The 20366-nt window shown below is 34.3% G+C and overlaps 1 protein-coding gene across 2 annotated transcripts in view; it reads left to right on the top strand.

Moving 5' to 3' along the window:
* The window catches only part of Syx13 (syntaxin 13), a 28726-nt gene extending 14237 nt beyond the window's left edge, over positions 1 to 14489 (top strand). For both annotated transcript variants that reach the window (XM_089639928.1, XM_089639929.1), the window contains exons 4-6: positions 2843 to 2959; positions 10429 to 10567; positions 13196 to 14489. In XM_089639928.1, coding sequence (XP_089496054.1) covers positions 2843 to 2959; positions 10429 to 10567; positions 13196 to 13374 — 435 coding nt within the window. In that variant the 3' untranslated portion in view covers positions 13375 to 14489. The remainder of the gene's footprint in view (positions 1 to 2842; positions 2960 to 10428; positions 10568 to 13195) is intronic.
* Positions 14490 to 20366: the final 5877 nt, after the last annotated feature.

The raw sequence follows: 20366 nt of genomic DNA, 5'->3' as shown, positions 1-20366 counted from the left end.
TATATAAAGTGTTATTTCTTTATGATACTCAGAAAAAAGTACATTTTTCATAGCTTTGAAATAATGGTCAGCGATTTTTACATATTTTTGACGTTTTCAGAAAATGTATATTTAGAAACGCAAATATTTACGTATAACAATACAATACCATAGAGAATTTCATAATCTTTCCAAAACATTTTTTAGAATGAGGCTACGTTTCCCAAAACGTGAGTTATGAAGCTTTTAACAAAACTCGTAAATAACACGAAAATTTTCACGTTTTGACAGTTCGCAAAGGAACACAAAGTAAATAAAAGTCTTTGTCTGAGAGGTTAATTTCAAATAGTACTCTTATATTTGGGTTATGGTGACTACTATGTGAAAAAAGTCCTTCAAATATGTAAATGTATTATTTTCAAAGATGTAGTGGTGTAAAGCAAAATCCATTTTCTCGAATGGAACTCTATATTCGCCCACTTGAGGTGTATTTAGTGTTTATAATATTTCTTATCCGTCTCACGGTCTGTGAGGAGTGTGATAATAGACAACTGTTTTACAGTTACGAGTAAAGTAGAGAATTGTTATTTTTTCCAATGTTGCTTAACCCTCTGATGGGCAATGTACTTTTACCCTTTGGATGGGCAATGTGGCCTGACCAGACCATATAAGAGGTGAAGTTTATCGAACTAGTTTTAGATAAAGGTAGGTACTTCCCCACCTTCCTCTTTCCCGTCCCCACTTACCTTCAGCCTCACAACATCCCCCAATTGGGGATGCCATAGTCTCACTGGCTCCAGACGGGAGCAGTTGGGACTCTTGTGAGGTATTCACTATAAAAAAAAAAAAAAAAAAAAAAAAAGGTGTGCAAATAGTGTGTATGAACGTGTCAATTTGTTGTATGTGTTATATAACGGGACAAACACCCTGTTTGCGCGTACAGTACCAACGATGGTGACAAAGTGCTTTTTCCATCAGAATTCAGGCCAAGTCGAGTGACGTGAAAAGTTATCTCAGTATACTGTTCGCCCGGTATAGCGATACTTGTCAACTAAATCCAACACCACTAGTTGGTATCTGAATCGCAGACCCACAAAACCTTTTTGCCATATTCGATGGCCTGTCCAGGCCATGTGGTACAGTCCTTAAAGTTTTTGTCATCAACTCATCGGCAATATTACCATCTGATGCAACTCGTTGAGTTGTTATTTTCTTGTTTTTTCAATGACCGCTTGCCAAAAAGTCATTGAAAAAACAAGAAAATGACTTGAAAATCAAAATGGCCTGGCCAGGCCACATTGCCCATTGCAGGTTTAATTTGTGTACTTGTTCCAAGTCATCTATCTGCCCTCTCACAGCCAATAGACTCGAGTTAGGAACAAAGGGACGAGGTCTAATGTTGCCTTAGTTTTAAACTTTAGTTCAAATAGGGACTACTAACTTTTTGGTGGTATTTCGTCCTTCGTGGGTTTTTCCGGACACGGCGTTATCAGGTAGCAACAGCTTTCGTAGCACGTGGCGGTTTCCCTTCCACTTTTAGCACTATAGTTTACAGAATTGTCTATCCTTTGCATGTTTTTTATATAAATTTGATCACTTTGCAATGTTCACTGTTAGTATTAAATCACGGGAACGGTTTTTACTCTAACCGAGGAAACTCTTCTTCCACCGTGACTCACGCTCGTCTGACCTTTGTTCCCAGTCTTTGTTCTTTGTTCTTTGTTCCTTCTTTGATACCCAGAGCAACGAAATGCCTCTTCGCCCCGCACCTCCATCCTTCCCTTTCTAATTATGCTCCTTGTCTTCCACCAGTTCAATCTCACAATATTACGCCTATTCATACCTTGAAATAATCTTATTTTTCATCACATAAGTTACTGAATACGAAATAGACTCAAGCAGCCATTCTTGATGCGACATGAACCATATATTATTCAATATTTTCATAGTGGAATAACTTATTCAGTTAAACCTTAAATTGAAATATTTAATGATTGAAGATGATATTAACAACTCTCAAATGTAAAATGTGAAACAGAAAAAGATTCGGTCGCATCCAGGAATTGAATACAGGACCCCAGTCTTGCCAGGGCATTGCTCTACCACTGAGCTAATCCTACCCTATGCCCTTCGGTCATATTTAACCGTATCATACTTCGACTTAGAACTACCAACATTATCTTCATATTCTTAATGCAAATTTTTCCAATACACTATCTAGATTGCAATTCGTTTTGGTTTGAATCTTGCAATCTTTATATGTGATTGCAATATTCTAACCGAAATTAATTGCAATCTTTATAGAGTCATGGATAAATGGTTCCATGATAACTCAACACACTTTAAAAAAGTGATATAAAGTCATTAGAAACGATGAAAAAAATAAATTTAAACCTAACCTACTTAACTGTTTTTGTTTCATAACTTTCCATGACTTTATTTAACTTTTTAAAGATGTGTTGAATTATCATTGTGATGATTTATCCGGTCACCGGATAAATATATCCATTTTTATTTTATTATGCTACTTCTATTGACTTTGTAACAGTTCTAGGATCAATATTCAATATTTTTATAGTGAAATAACTTATTGAGTAAAACCATAAATTAAAATTTTTTATCATCGAAGATAATATTACAACTCTCAAACGAAAAATGTGAAACGGAAAATCAGAAAAAGATTTGATATATTATTATTTACCATGAATGATTTTTGGGGTACTATGCCATGTTCTGCTTCCTCCTCCTTCTTTAGTCAACATTTCAGCCAACCTTGCAGCGTCCGTCATCCGACAGATTTGTCTCAAATCATATATTGTTTGTATTGAAGCAGTTTAATTGAAGATTGGCAATTTAATTCCAGCAACTGTCGGAAAAGATGCAGAAGCACATGCCCAAGATCCCCATGGCCGACTTCCCGGCCGAGGGAGCAGACGAAGATGACGACATGGCCCGGCTGGTGGCCGAGAAACAGGCCCAGGTAATTATTATATATATATTAATATAATCAATCCTCTGTATTCATTCCGAGAACATACAAATATGACACCCATATCTCTTGACAAGCTAATTATAGATTCCTTCTATCAAAGCTGCAGAGCTGCAAATTGATATCATATTTTTAAATTATGTAAATTATGCAATAAATATTCATGATGACTGTAGAATAAAGAAGGAACACAAGAAACGCAAAAAAGTCTAACCATTTCAAATTTAAATTATTTTTAGTTTCGATAATATATGTTTCGTCATCAAATTTTAATTTCGATCAAATGGGATGGCGTTATATGTTGTCAGGCAAGTATGTTTAAGAAAGACAGAGTGGGTGCTAAATTCGCTAGAACCACGAGTTACTAAGCCGGTGGCGACAGTGATTTCCATTCAAATGTATATGGAAGGCATTACTAGTGTGTATTATTAGTTCAGCGATGATAATCTATTTAATCCACTCGGTAACGAGTTTGTCAAAACACATCACAAAACATCACTGTGATTGAAGTTATAAATGCAATCCTTCATGGATTGGTATACAGTTTTAACCCATAAACACACCTTGTATATGTGATTCTTTACTCTGTTACTTTTATAATTTAGTTAACTTGAAAAAAACACTTGTCTGGGACAAGAGAGTCTTCGCTAACTAAAGCAGAATTCTTTATTTTTAAATACATTTATTTGAATTTCATTTTTGTTTTCGGGAATGAAAGAATGCAAACCTTGTAAACAGAAATTAACCCACTTCTCGACATCTGATCGAGCTGAAACTTTGCAGATGGACTCGTTGTCAATGACAATGCATGCTTTCAATTTTTGATTGCAATCACGTACACACACGCGGACGTATACCCATTTCTCTAAAATCGTGCCCGATCGCCATTTGGCGAAGTTGCGAAGCGCGGTTAACTTCAGTCCCTGGGAAAGAAGGTACAATCCTCAGTCAAAATACAAAATAAAAGTTTTTACATGTTGATTTTTTACTTTCTTTCTCTCTGTATATTTGTATTTATTATTTTTTTTTACATAAAATTAATTGCCAGTAAAATGGCGTACACAACAGTACGCTACAAGTATTGAAATGTAGGTTTCGTTGGCTTTGAACCACAGTAAGCAGTTTATATGTTTCCATTTTAATATTCAGAGGTATGATTTTGGGGTGACCATGAACTCATCAGAATGACAATTCGACACACTTTTAAAAAGTGATATAAAATCATGTAAAGTGATGAAATAAAAACTGAGTTACATTGGTTATATTTATAAGTTAGTTTTTTCATCGCTTTTAATGACTTTATATCACTTTTTAAAGGTGTGTTGAGTTATCATGAAACCTTCTTTTGGAATGAACATAACTGAACGCCCGGAAATATCTATCTATATGTACGAATGTATGTTGATTTGTATCATTAAAAACAGTGGTTGAAACTAACAGCCTTACTAAATAAAAACTACTTCACATTCGTTAAACTGTGTTTTTGTTACATACTGTGCAAAGGTTGTACATTGTTTATTTAGAATTATTACCAATAAAAATTTCTCGCAACATGGCGCTACCGTGCGCGCCATGCATGTCAGTTTCCCTTGTTTCGTCATGTGTGATTAAAATCATGTTATTAATAATTATTTCTATTCTAATGACCAACTCACTATTATATTAGTATAATTCAATATATTTTCTATTATTTGTGTTATTTTTCTGAGTTTATTCCATATATTGCCATGAATAATATAGTTTTATCTTATCGGAAAAAGCGAGATTATTTGCTATTATTATTTTTTAATTGACTTTTACCATGTGAATTTAAAAAGCTTTTTTGAAAATGATGTTATTTAATAACTGCCTTATGCATGTGTAGGTAAATACAAACTTAAAAAATTAACGTTTATATTGATGACAAAATGGCTGATTTTTTGGTTATTCTCTGGGAATTGTTATTAAAATATTTAATCAATTTAATTATATGAATGAGATAAAAAGTGACAGTTATCTTGCAAAATCTTTAAATAAAAGTATTGTGTTCTCTGAATTTTGAATTCTCTGAAATTTATCAATGTTATGATTGAAACATTTTTTGTTTTTTTTTTTTTCAACTTCGTGTTTGAAATTAAAATATTGCAGTTTTTAAACATTAAAGTATATTTCAAATACCAAAAACTAATAGGTAATTTTATCTACAGGGTTTTCCAATAAGAGGTGTTATTTTGAATAGCCCGCTATTTCGGTAGATGTTACTTTCGAAGCTGTCATTTTTTGACATTTGACAAGTAGAAACTACGCCATTAATAAAAATGGAACGATACACGCTTCAACAAAGCATTGAACTTATTAAAATTGACTTGAGTGAATCAAATGCAAATTATCTTAAGCGCTTGTTATATGATAGCGAAATTTCGCAAACTGTCAAAATGTCTTCATTTTTATGTCACTAGAGGGCGGTAGTTGTACATTAATGAAATTGTTAAAATATAACATCACATCTGCGTTTGTCGCAAAGCAATGAACGTATAATATGAATGTGAAATATTAAGTAAAACAAACAACTTAGTAAAAAAGTATGACTTATTTGCAGAACCTACTATTTTGGTAAAGCATTTAATTTGACATTTTTTATAAATGTTTCATCATTCACTTGCTGTTGTCATTAGTGTTGAGGAACAATTCCGATACATATAGTTTGTTTTACACGGTGTTTGGAAACTCGTGGTATAAACGGTAAAACCCTTTATAGGTCATAAGCTAAAAACGGATAGTTTTGAAACCTGCAACATTAAGGTTTATATTTCTTTATGTTTACAAGTTATAAGCCCTTGGGTTGTAATCATTCTGAGGTAACGCACAGAGGTCTTGAATCGAACCAACCGCCCAAAGTTCTCACATGTTGAGTAAATTTACGAAAATCGCGTCCTGGTCAGTTTCTCTATAAAATTATCAAAGCAGTTATTCATTTATTGTCAATTTTGGGTTATGACTTTTTTTATTTGAGCTTTCGTTTTCGAGAAAATCGAAGGTGGATTTATTTGGTAAATTTCTTAATTTTATATTTGATAGAATATCTATACATATTAATAACATCATTAATAAATTGACCTCGAGAAATAAAAGAAATTTTATTTTTTTATTTATATATTTGTTAAATTATTCTGTGTCATTTAGTACAACTAAACAATAATCTTTTTTCATTTATTCGTTACTTGAAGCATACCTTGTTTGGAGTATTTTTTCCGGCTGCCATGGATAAATCATAATATTGATCTACAAAGAGAAAAATAATATTGGTAATTTTTGGTTCAATTACCAAACGTGCCCTATGAAAAAACGTTCACTCTCCCACTTAGTCAGAGCGCGTAAAGACAATGAATTCTCTCACACACACTTGCATAAAGATGCCGCCAGTAAACAACATGACGTTAGTGCTAACCGTTAGGAAAAGGAACGCATGTTAAATGTTGAATTATACAACTTTTAAAAAATATGACACTTGAAAAAATACAATACGTCAAATTTACATGAAAAAAGAGAATTTGTGAGTATTTACTGTTTTTGTAGCTTCATAAGATTATTGCAATTCTTTAAGTGAGTCGGTATTCTACTTTTAGACCCATTAATGAAACATCTTGATGGCATTTTCGAAATATATACGCCGTAAAACAGGGAGCCTATAGCTTCACCGCCATCACCGGGGGCTTCCATCCCGGAATAAGTAAAAAACTGTGAAATGCGTTGAAAATTTGGTGCAAGATGAAGTATTTATTTAATTGTTAATATCCACAGATAGCATAACGATAATTAGAGGCCGTACTTCTACAGATGTGTGTATTATATACATATTTTAAATTAAAAATATAGTGTAAAGCCGTTATTAACGCGATAATCATACATCCAAGTTTTAAAAGTGGGTTGTATGGTGTATCAATGTTTTTATTTTTTATGGTCGAATGCCTACAACAACTACAAAAAAAAATAGGCAGACTGAAAAATAATAGTCCATTAATTGGTAACAAAGAATATGAAGTCTGAGAATGACATACGAAAGGTAGTATTAAGCCGTTTTAGAGAGCCGTTTTCCAGCAAATCACCATTCTGCCCTATAACCCACTCTTAAGTGATGAGGCCCATTTCCACCTCGGTGGCTTCGTCAACAAGCAAAATTGTCGCATTTGGGGCTCGGAAAACCCTAGAGTTATTGTTGAAAAGTCTCTCTATCCTCAACGTGTGACTGTTTGGTGCGGTCCGGCGGAGTCATTGGACCTTACTTTTTCGAAAATGAGGCTGGAGCAACAGTTACGGTGAGTGGATCGCTATCGAGAGATGATTAATGATTTTTTATGGCCGGAATTGGATGGTATTGATCTGGACAACGTTTACTTTCAACAAGACGGCGCTACGTACCACACAAGCAATGAAACCATTGATCTTTTACGATTGAATATCAAAATAACACCTCTTATTGGAAAACCCTGTAGTTTATAAAATAGTATTAGTTTTTACGACATCTTTAAAATTAAGAAAATATAGAACATTTAATATATCTTGGAAAAATTCTGAACTTTGATGAGAAATTATTATTGTTTCAAGTTTATAAACGGATAAATCACCACTTTGAATGGATAAGCAATGTATAGATCTTATGTATCTTTCCATGAACTATTTTATGTCAGTTTCTATTTCGTTTCAATTAGTAAGGTTTTCACATACACAGTCATTTATCAATTGAATAAAATTTTCACCACATTTTTTGGTAAGAATTATTATTTAACTAAAAATGGTGCCACAAAGTACTTAAATACATAAAAAGTGTACAAGGCTCATAATATAATATACATTACCTACAGATCATTAATGAATAATATACATTTACCATAACTTTTAACAGGCTGACTTTTGATACAGTTCATCTGTTTTTGTTTCTGCCGGAATTGGGTATACAATTTGCGGAGTGTTTTTTTTAGTTCTGTTGTTCGTTGGTAGCATAATGCGAGGCTGTGATCCGTATCAAGTGCTCCCAAGGTCATTCCGTTCTCTCGAGTATTGCGGAGGAATTGAGACTCGTAAAATGCATTGTGTACAGAAACACAAAATGATTTATTGAGATCGGATTAAATTTGCAGAAAATGATGTCGACTGACTCCTATTGTCTCTCTAGAAATACCCTGAGAGAATGGACTACCAGTGTTTATTGTTTATTTATTAATATTTCAGTGTTTATGGATCATTATATTATTTCAGTGCCAGTCCTTGATTATACGCAAGTTGTATTATAGGGCATTGACTGAATGCTGTAGAAATGAGATCTCTGAGGCGCATGTGAGGTAAAACCGTGTAAGATTTGCAAAGAATGCAAGGCTGATGTAAGCGTAATGAGAAGGATTAAGAAAGGGATGCTCAGATGGTTTGGGCGTGTAGAGCGATGAACGAACTACGATACTTGAGTCGTGTTATGTCAAGCATCAGCATAAGAGAAGAGTATGTATGAATGTGAATGAGGCAAGGAGTGTGTGCCAAGACCGAGTTGTTTGGTGGTCCGTTCTCTCTGCCTACCCCTACAAAAAAGGTGTGATGGTTAGTTAGTTTTTTTTTTTTTTGTATTAGGCAATTCACCCTAAAGAGAGTGCTATGTGCCGTTAAAGTTAAGGGAGATGGTTATAATTTTATGGGAAATCTATACGGGAATAGGAAATCTCAAATATTGAAGTCATTCAAGTCTATGAACTTGTATAGAACTGAGAAAATGCGAGAATTGTTGAGAGAAAGTAAATAAGGAATACTAAGGGGAGATTGGTGGGTGATTTTTATGGTTAGTTAGTTAGTATTATAGTGAATTCATGGCTGTAAATACTTTAGAAATACTGCCGCTTTTAATTATGTTGACCTCTTAGATTTCCAAAATTACAACATCTAATTATTGTGAAGAGTCACATTTAGCATTATCCTTCTGTTTATTATTTGCTGTTGACAAAATTTTATATTTTTGTCTCCAAACTGGTTTTACCACCTTGCTGTGATTTGGATTCTTGTATATTTGATTTCTATTTTGCTTATAACATGTATTTTACTGTGAGTCTGTGCTTCACAAGAGTCACTGGATGGATTTCTAAACTCAGAAAGTTGTTTCTTACTGAACAATATTGAAAAATATGAAACAAATTAATTTTTAATGAATATTTTAAATAATATAGTTCATGGTGCAAATTACATTGCAAGCTGAAAAATAGTTGTGTACACCTGGATATTTCAGACAGAAAAAAAAACCTGTAAAAAACAGTTTTTTTAATTCAATAAAATCTATTTAAAATTTTCGACCTGGTTGCGCCATTTCTTTTTATCCTCTTTTTTTGTTTGACTGGGGATTCAACCTTCCTCCCCAGGGACTGACTAAAATGAGTGAACCGCGCTATCACTTAAGTAAAATCCTAATTGGATGGTACCAAAATTTATTTAGTATATTAACCTTTTAAATGCCAGTAGGTAGAAGTGTAGCTGTGCACAGCAGGCCAAGAATGCGAGTTAACTCACTCTTGGCACAGAAGCGGTTAACAGCTATGTATAAATTTTTATAATGTCATCCAATTTCATTTTTATAATGTTATTATAACTTTCAAACTACTCTTGGTGAGATTAATTATTTTTTAAACTAAGATGTCAACATAAATTTAAATTACTTATTCCAAGCAATCTCTCCTTCCACTGCGAAAACACCTCAATCAGGTGACATACCAATAATAAAAAACACATATTTTTGGCTTCATGTTTGATATTAATTAGAGATAGGAAGTGGATTTAAATTTGTTTGTTTGTAGACTTCTGTGTAATCAGTTGTTTCTGTATACCAATCTAGCTAATGTAACTGACCTTGATCCCAATTGACTTGTAAACAATGTTGACTGATCCATATCAGTGACAATGCATTTATTTTCACTGAGAGTTTTTTTTGTAAAAAAAAAACAACAAATAGACATGAACACTATAAGCCGTATATTTATTTTATCAAATTTTTCCCGACATTTTCCTGTTGCCAAGCACATTAATAAATTATGTAGGCTTTATCATGATTGATTTTTTTGAGAATTATGCATATGTATTGTGTTTCCTCCTCCTTTAGCAACGTTTCAGACAGCCTTGTGTCCATCATCAGGGCATATGAGCAAGGATAAGTGCAACCGGCATAATACTCCAAAAATTAACCACTACACTTTTGACTGAGAATCTTATATTGTGTAGGCGTGTAAATCTGTCTTTTTACCTGGCTTGTAATCAGAACAGAGATGACATGTGGAAATGATGTGTTTATTCTACCGGCATTTCAATGGAAGGTGTACTGAAGCATTGGCATTAGTACCTGTGTTATCCTGCAACAGTTCACAGCCGGGATATATGTAAATGCTTGCCGTTGAAATAAATCTGTTTCAATGAACTCGTAAAGTGAAAGAAATTATATATTTGATTTGTTTCAGATCAGGAAAGCGGAGTTTGAAACGGGCCTTTTCGAAGATAGGGAGGCCTATGTGAGGCAGATAGAGGCCGATGTCCTGGATGTCAACCAGATCATGAGAGAGCTCGGTGCTTTGGTCCACAGCCAGGGAGCCACCGTTGGTGAGTATAATTTTGTAGAATTTCACACTAATAGGAATAAATTTACCAATTTGACAGTAAAATTAATACAATAAAAAAGGATACATAAAGTGCCCGCACGATGGTCAATTGTCAATATAATGTCATTACTTGGTCCAGGCGCGATGCATGACCTAGCAAATATCAAGCAACAGTACACAATGGTCAATGTCAATTGTCAATATAATGTCATTACTTGGTCCAGGCGCGATGCATGACCTAGTAAATATCAAGTAATAATACACAATGGTCAATGTCAATTGTCAATATAATGTCATTACTTGGTCCAGGCGCGATGCATGACCTAGCAAATATCAAGCACCAGTACACAATGGTCAATGTCAATTGTCAATATAATGTCATTACTTGGTCCAGGCGCGATGCATGACCTAGTAAATATCAAGTAATAATACACAATGGTCAATGTCAATTGTCAATATAATGTCATTACTTGGTCCAGGCGCGATGCATGACCTAGTAAATATCAAGTAATAATACACAATGGTCAATGTCAATTGTCAATATAATGTCATTACTTGGTCCAGGCGCGATGCATGACCTAGCAAATATCAAGCACCAGTACACAATGGTCAATGTCAATTGTCAATATAATGTCATTACTTGGTCCAGGCGCGATGCATGACCTAGCAAATATCAAGCAACAGTACACAATGGTCAATGTCAATTGTCAATATAATGTCATTACTTGGTCCAGGCGCGATGCATGACCTAGTAAATATCAAGTAATAATACACAATGGTCAATGTCAATTGTCAATATAATGTCATTACTTGGTCCAGGCGCGATGCATGACCTAGCAAATATCAAGCACCAGTACACAATGGTCAATGTCAATTGTCAATATAATGTCATTACTTGGTCCAGGCGCGATGCATGACCTAGTAAATATCAAGTAATAATACACAATGGTCAATGTCAATTGTCAATATAATGTCATTACTTGGTCCAGGCGCGATGCATGACCTAGTAAATATCAAGTAATAATACACAATGGTCAATGTCAATTGTCAATATAATGTCATTACTTGGTCCAGGCGCGATGCATGACCTAGCAAATATCAAGCACCAGTACACAATGGTCAATGTCAATTGTCAATATAATGTCATTACTTGGTCCAGGCGCGATGCATGACCTAGCAAATATCAAGCAACAGTACACAATGGTCAATGTCAATTGTCAATATAATGTCATTACTTGGTCCAGGCGCGATGCATGACCTAGCAAATATCAAGCAACAGTACACAATGGTCAATGTCAATTGTCAATATAATGTCATTACTTGGTCCAGGCGCGATGCATGACCTAGCAAATATCAAGTAATAGTACACAATGGTGAATGTCAATTGTCAATATAATGTCATTACTTGGTCCAGGCGCGATGCATGACCTAGTAAATATCAAGTAATAGTACACAATGGTCAATGTCAATTGTCAATATAATGTCATTACTTGGTCCAGGCGCGATGCATGACCTAGCAAATATCAAGTAATAGTACACAATGGTGAATGTCAATTGTCAATATAATGTCATTACTTGGTCCAGGCGCGATGCATGACCTAGTAAATATCAAGTAATAATACACAATGGTCAATGTCAATTGTCAATATAATGTCATTACTTGGTCCAGGCGCGATGCATGACCTTTTTTTTTTTTTTTTTTTTATAGTGAATACCTCACAAGAGTCCCAACTGCTCCCGTCTGGAGCCAGTGAGACTATGGCATCCCCAATCGGGGGATGTTGTGAGGCTGAAGGTAAGTAAGGAAGGGAAAGAGGAAGGTGGGGAAGTACCTGGCTATTCAGATCTAGTCACTAAACACGGCTAAAGCCATTTGGACCAACGTTTCAATTCTGAATGGTGGTCTTACACCAGGGCGATACTGGTAGTATCTTCCACTCTGGAACGTGCCGCAAATATACTATATATTATTTTAATTAATAATTGTGAAATAACACAAATTAATCAAATAAAATTTATTTGCGCACGCCGGGTTCGAACCCGCGACCTTCGGAATGGCAGTCCAATGCGTTACCACTGGACTATGCCGGCCGTCAGACCTAGTAAATATCAAGTAATAATACACAATGGTCAATGTCAATTGTCAATATAATGTCATTACTTGGTCCAGGCGCGATGCATGACCTAGTAAATATCAAGTAATAGTACACAATGGTCAATATTATAGTCAGTACTTGGTCCAGGCGCGATGCACGACCTTGCAAATATCAAGCAATAGTTGCACACTTATGAAAATGTCCAAAAGTATTATTAATAGTCACAAATGATTTTGTATTATTTATTTTGCCCTTTGTAAATGTGTGTTTTGCATTGTTTGCGTTATTTTCTTGGGCTTGAAACCCTTTTTACTCTGTATTCTAAATGAAATTGCACGCATTCATGTCTTATTTATTTAGAACTACATATCGTTTGAGTACACGAAAATAAATATACATGAATAAGCATTTTTTCCAAACAATTATTTAGCTAATATAGTGTGTATTTTTTGTATATGAGCGAAAGGATGTTCTAAATGATTGAATGAGCAGTGGGTTTGTTTGTTGTTATCAATGTTGAATTCCATCTCCAGATACAATCGAGAGCAGCATAGAGGCAGGGGCGGCCAACATAGAACTGGGGACCGAGGAGCTGGTCAAGGCGGCTCGGTACCAAGCCAAGTTCCGCAGGAAAATGTTCATCCTGCTTCTCATCGCCATCGTTGTGGGCATCATTCTGACCATCATCATCGTCAGCTCGCTGAAGAGGTAACCACCTGGAGCCGACGCCAACTTCTCCCCATTCTATACTCTTATCTCGGCCAAAGATGTAAGGCCCTCTGGCAAAAGAATTATAAATATGACATTGTAAAATGTTTGTCAAACAATGACTATTGAAAATGATTGTCAAATAATACATGTCGACTGTAAAAATCACGACACTTGATAATGATTTGTCAAATTTGACATATTTTGAACACGATGATCTCTAGAAAGGTCCACATTTGGGAATGTTCTTATTTCCAGAATTTTTGGGTACATAGTGATAACTGAAATTAATTGTGTGCGGTTTTGAAAGTGAATCCACTCGAGGGATGTCTGTTTCGAGGTTTGCACGTTGGCAGATGAAATAAACTTTTGAAACTGATTCCACTGGAGGGATGTCTGTTTCGAGGTTTGCACGTTGGCAGATGAAATAAACTTTTGAAACTGATTCCACTGGAGGGATGTTTGTTTCGAGGTTTGCACGTTCGCAGATGAAATAAACTTTTGAAACTGATTCCACTTGAGGGATGTCTGTTTCGAGGTTTGCACGTTGGCAGATGAAATAAACTTTTGAAACTGATTCCACTTGAGGGATGTCTGTTTCGAGGTTTGCACGTTGGCAGATGAAATAAACTTTTGATATTGGAATCGAACATAGAATACTTTGCATCTTTATCTTACTGAGTTGTAAAATATGTACTGCAACTATTGTTGTTATAATATTGAATAATGTGATGACATTTATCAAACATGGTTTATACGTAAAGTTGATTGTCAGCATGGAGGCTCTCATGAGGAGTGTCCAATTCATTTGACGTTTCTTCAGTAAGTTACCTGTAATGTACAAATTGCCATCTATTTCGTTTTATCGTTTCTCAAATTCCCAGGTGAAATAATGATGTAAGTAGTTTTTAATTCAAATATTTATCTCAAATTAATATTATTATTATTGTTATTTTTAAGCCACTGTACTATTGAGTTTTTAAAGATTAGTAAATTACAAAAGGGTACAGGCGTGTTTTGTTATATTTATTCTTAAAATGATTTGCACATTATAATATATTATGTTAACTGTGCAGTGTCATACTATGTATATGTAATTAAATATCCAATTGCTAAATATTCCGTTTTTTCTTTTCTTTTAATTCTTCCCAAAGGTACAAAACATGGGTTACCCCTTGAATGAATTCCCTCTAGAATGGCTCAAGGAGTAAAAGCAAAATAACTGTGTTCCAAATTTCACTCTTCCGGGGACTGTACAGTGTGCTACAGACAGAGAATCTGTAACCCGGTTGGGCGCAGCGTTAGGTAGGGGCTGTAGGAAGAGGCCCGGATTATATGAAGGAGGAAAACAGATGCTGGTAGCTCATTCCGCATACGAGCTGACTTACACAAAAACGAGTCAAAGGAACAACCCATTCTCATGAAGCTAACATCAACTATGAACGTGGGATCCGCTCGTATCTGTCGAATTTCGTACATGCACTGGTATCAAATGGGCACACAGGGGATCAAATGATGCTAGCTCTTTAAAACAGGCTTCATTAAAATAGGTGTAGAACAGGCTCAGCACGCCCACGTTGCATCTGTGCATTAGAGAACAATGGATTGTCAGTCAGACAAGCCCCCCTTCTATGTTTATCAAGTATTTTAGGGCTTCCAAATACAATTATTGGGCGTACTAGAGATTTGTACAGTATTAGCAGCTGGTCACTATTTAAGAATCTGCTGGCCCTGTACAAGACACCCAGTTTCTTAGAAGCCATACTAAGTCGGATTTCTAAGGAGTGCCAATGCTAGAGCCGTTCTGAGATACTTAATCCAACCATGAATGGAGACTATTACGTAAATTTTTTGCAGTTTCTAAAATATATTTTTCAAAGATATGCCTCTATATCAAATAATATATCAGGGTAAAATGAAAAAATACTCTTGCTCTGTAAAACATGAAATTATCGTGGAATTATGAAATCTGTTTTCTTTGGGTTTAGTATAACATGATGCTTGAACAAATGTGGAACTAGTAGACTTGTAAATCTGGGAATTATTCAGGTGGAAAGCTGTTAAACACACAAAACAATATACCTGCCCATGAGGGAAAGGGAAACAAACCAAGTTCGCAGAGTGGGAAAGTGGCATGACCCCATCTGCCTTTTAAGTGAATTGTCAATAAATAAATTTGACAGTATACAGGCTACTCGCCTTGTCTCACGAGTACCTAGTCTTAGAAAATAAAATCTGCTTACGAATAAGTAGTCCTTTTTACAATGGTGCGCAAATTGCAGGCTGTTTAAAAAATCCCAAATCGGGTAAATAAAAGTTTAGGCTTGTTTCCAAAATCTAATATTTTGTTACACTACATTTACAATTTGCTACTACAATGGACTGCGCTGCAAATTGTTATCTTACTTTAACGAACTTATCTTTTCTGTGCAGGGTCTTGTTATTTTAATGTGCGCTCTTCGGTGGTCAGCGTACGACTAATATCGTAGTTGTGATGAAAGTAGGTCTAAAGGTATAAAAGAGACATTCGTGTATGAATGAGATAGCATGATTATGCCGATCATATAAAGGGCGTCTGCTTTCTATCTCATCTTTTTACCATTTACCTTCATGATAGTAACTTGTATTTCAGTGAGACAATAAACAGTATAAATATCATTATTATATTCTACTCGTCTTTAGATATAAAAATTGAGCCTGCATATATTTGCGCTCGAAAAGTAGTTTACTGATATTGCTAAGTTTGTTCTTATTAGTGCCACAAGAAGTCGGGGACACTTAACGCAATATCTCTGCACCAAAATGAGATATGGAGTCAAATTAAAGATGACGTAATGAAGTTTTTTTAACAGTAACACTACGGTACACAGTAGTGAATGGTGGAAAAAGTAGGAGACGCCCGAGAAAGACATTACGGAACATGAGTCGTTTGTGAACGAGCCGCACGATGCATTGCAGGTTCCAGTCAATAATAACTTGCAAATCCAGTTATTCTTTAGAAGAAAAATTACAACAGTAGTTTACTACCTGGCATCAAAAATATGGTCGCATGATTCGCCTCCAGCTCGTTGAAATAATACCTGGATTTTATCTTAGCGCAAGTCTACTCTTTTGTAATGACTATGGGGAAAGCTGATGGAATTGGTATAGACTTCTAATGGTGGTTGGTTGGTGTGAAGAAAAGGAAGAAATTTTAAACTTGAATGAATCATATTTATTAGGAAAATATTGAGATTCACACACATAATATAACAAAAATTAGGTATGAAATTAAAACAATTTTAAATAAAAAATAATCATTATTGAAGCAGTAATAATAATTTGCACAGGGCTTCATTTGGCAGAACATATTATTATAATAACACATCTATGTGCCTGTGTGAGTACATTTCCGTACACTAGTGATAAATTTACTATAATATTTTATAAAGGCACTCCAAATGTTGGATAAGTTAAGCTCAGAGACTTGATAGGAATGGAGAGATGCTGGTTAGTGCTGTATTATTCATAAAGACAGATATTATTATTTATAGCATCTTCACACATATAGTAAAATGTGAACTGCAAGGTCAAACAATGTGTCTATGTACATACTAAGTTTACAGAAATCAGGGGGGGAATAATTACCAGACGACATAGAATTATTACTGACAAACATTTTTTTGATTTTAACCCATTTGGCCTCAGTTATTCTTTAGGTGAGACTTTTAGCATGGTCTATGTCTCTAGGTGTGCCCTTAGAATTAGCGTTCCGAGGCTAAAAGAAGACCTACTATTAATACCAATTCAAATTGACATCTCTGGGCTGACAATACTATATTAGAAAATTAACAAAACTTTTATTAAACCCTTCAATCTTTTAAAAATAGTATAAAAAGAGTCAACATACATCCTTTACCCCGAAATGTGTTTCCAAACATTATTATCGAAGAGTAAAAATAAAAAAAGAGACTTATGGTAGTAAAATTGTTGCAAAAAAATCACAAATTTATGACAACACATTATATTCCAATATTCATTGCTCTTATTGTCATTCCCTTAGAAAATTATTAGGATGGATGTCAAAATTCCAACATTTCAACGTTTAACAAATACTAAAACTAAAGGACTATTTGGCTTAAAATAATATTTTCAGGGTGGTAACCAAAATACAACATAAATACCATTACATAATCCTATTTTCACTAACAACTCTTAGTTTATGATACATATAAATTATTATTGAAAGGAATTCCTCATTTTTTAACAGTAGAAGCTCAATATGTATTAACCACTGTAATTGTTGTATTGCTGCCGACTGATAAAAAAAAACATTCACATTGAAATAAATACAATACACAGTACGTTTTTTTTTTGCACAAGATAATAAAATATCATATTTTTGGACCAAATGAACACTTTCAGGAGATTATCTTTAAGATCTTTTGGAAAATATCTTCCAACATACGTACTAATAACGCTTTGCTCAAAAGATCGGTCAAGACGACCAATGCGTCAAACGTTACCACTACCTTTATTAAGCTTTGCCAATTCGACTAACTTTTTTGTGATCCCTTTTCAGATACGTAGGTAGTTAAAAAAGCTCCATGCGTCTTTCTACCCAATTCCAAACATAAGTTCCAAAGATTGGCTAGGAAAAAAACTTCCCGAGTGCATTATTAATCCTGTGTGAATGCGGCATTAGCGTTTTCTGAGCATTTTGCCTAGAAAAGATGAGATCACTAACAAACCGATATTTTTAATCACAGCGAGCGCAGGTGACTATAATAAGTACACATGTAATAATTGAAATATCAAATGTGTACAAAAACGAAAAATTCTTGAAGCCAGCTTCTCAACTTTCTCTCTTTTACCATGCTTACATTACAATTGAAGATTTTAATTCACAGTGGTCATAGTCAGAAACCCATCAATTTGTCTTTTTATTAAATTTTATTACTTATCCAGTCTGAAATTTCTATTCAGTTCAATTTTTTTACATATTGTAAATGCATAATGCCACCCCATTTTGATTTATAAGCTTTTCAAAAAAGACAGATTCCAAATAAGATTTTTTGGGTGACTGGATAATTCATCAAAATGAGAATTCAACACACCTAAAAGTGAAAAAGTAAAAAAAAAGTGATGAAACAAAAACTAAGTTAAAAATAGTAAAAGGTGTGTTGAGTTATCATGACACCGATTTTTTATAAACTTATATATTTTTAAATGTGTTACTTCAAAGGATTCATCTGTTAAAACTAAAATAACCGCAAATAAAACATAATGTTTAATTAAACAAAGAACAAAACGAAAATGTAAAAGAGAAGCCTTGCTACAATAATAATTCAACAACTTCAAATTGAACTACACTAAACGATATATTTTTTTAAATTTTTCATTTTGAAGTAGATTTATCAACATCATAATCATTAAATGGAGAAAGTGAAAAAAATATATTTGTCTTCACCACAATTAGCAATGTTGAGTTATCATAGTTCAATTTGCAGCATTCGAATCATGAAATTTTTTATTAATTTCTACACATTAAAGTTATAATTTCTATATTAAACAGTTTTACTGTTGCTCAGACTTGTCCATCATATTAATACACTATACACATCACGGCAATTTAATATACATTTACACAATATCTTTGATGCGCATATAGTTTGGTAGCCGAGATAGCAACACAATCCCAATTAAAATTACACCACTAAAAAATACAATTTTTTCCTGATAACTTTGGTAAAAGGGGGACAGGCCGTGCACAAACCTGCATACAATGAAGTTGTATAACTGTATACAGTAGAACCCCGTTAATTCGAACCCCGATAATTCGAAAAAACGCGTAATTCGAAATTTTCGCCAAAACAATTTCCGCTGAAAAATTTTTTCATACAAAATTTTTTTTAATTCGAAATTCGTTAATTCGTAATTCGAAATTTATTTTTATCCGCGCGCGAAAATTTGTTCGTGTAATTCGAAAAAATTTGATTTTTGCGAAAATAAATCATAATATTTCGTAAATCTGAATCTAAATGTCAGCCGTGGCGGTAAAACGCCGAAAAATGTATTTATACGTCGTCCTAATTAGTATTATTATTTTGTAAATCTGAATCGATTTACACTGGAATGTCGTACTTTTTCAAATTTATTTCGAATATCCGAGTTTGAAGGGCCGAGAAAATACGTTTTACGCGGATATATGTCGTAGTTTTACGAGTTTACACCAAATATCTGAATTTAAAGGGTCGGCCGCGACGAAACTCGACCGCGAAATTTCGATTTACGCGTAAATGTATCATATATTTACGAATTTATTTCGAATATTTGAATTTAAATGGCCCGCTGCGACGGAAATCGGCCGTGAAATCTCGATTTACGCGTAAATATATCGTATTTTTACGAATTTATTTCGAATATCTGAATTTTAAAGGGCCCGCCGCAACGGAAATCAGACGCGATAATTCAATTTAAGCGGAAATATATCGTATTTTTACTAATTGTACTTCGAATATCTGAATTTTAAAGGGCCCGCCGCAACGGAAATCAGACGCGATAATTCAATTTAAGCGGAAATATATCGTATTTTTACTAATTGTACTTCGAATATCCGAGTTAAAAAAATACGGCGCGACGGAAATCGGCCGAAAAATTTCGATTCATGCCGAAATATGACATATTTTTACGAATTTACTTCAAATATCTGAACTTAAAAGGCCGGCCGCGACGAAAAACTGCCGATAAAATTCGATTTACGCGAAAATATATCATATTTGTACGAATTTACATCAAATATCTGAATTTAAAGGGTCGGCCGCGACGGAATACGGCCGCGAATTCTCGTTTTACGCGGAAATATATCGTATTTTTGCGAATTTATTTCGAATATCCGAATTTAAAGAGCCGGCCGCGGCAGAATACGGCCGCGAATTCTCGTTTTACGCGGAAATATATCGTATTTTTACGAATTTAAATTCATATATTTGAAATAAAAGGCCGGCCGCGACGGAA

This window comes from Hesperophylax consimilis, chromosome 15 (assembly GCF_061612785.1).
Source record: "Hesperophylax consimilis isolate HC1 chromosome 15, BYU_Hcon_1.0, whole genome shotgun sequence".
NCBI classification, from domain to species: Eukaryota; Metazoa; Arthropoda; class Insecta; order Trichoptera; family Limnephilidae; genus Hesperophylax; species Hesperophylax consimilis.
This window is presented reverse-complemented; position numbering and strand designations above follow the sequence as displayed.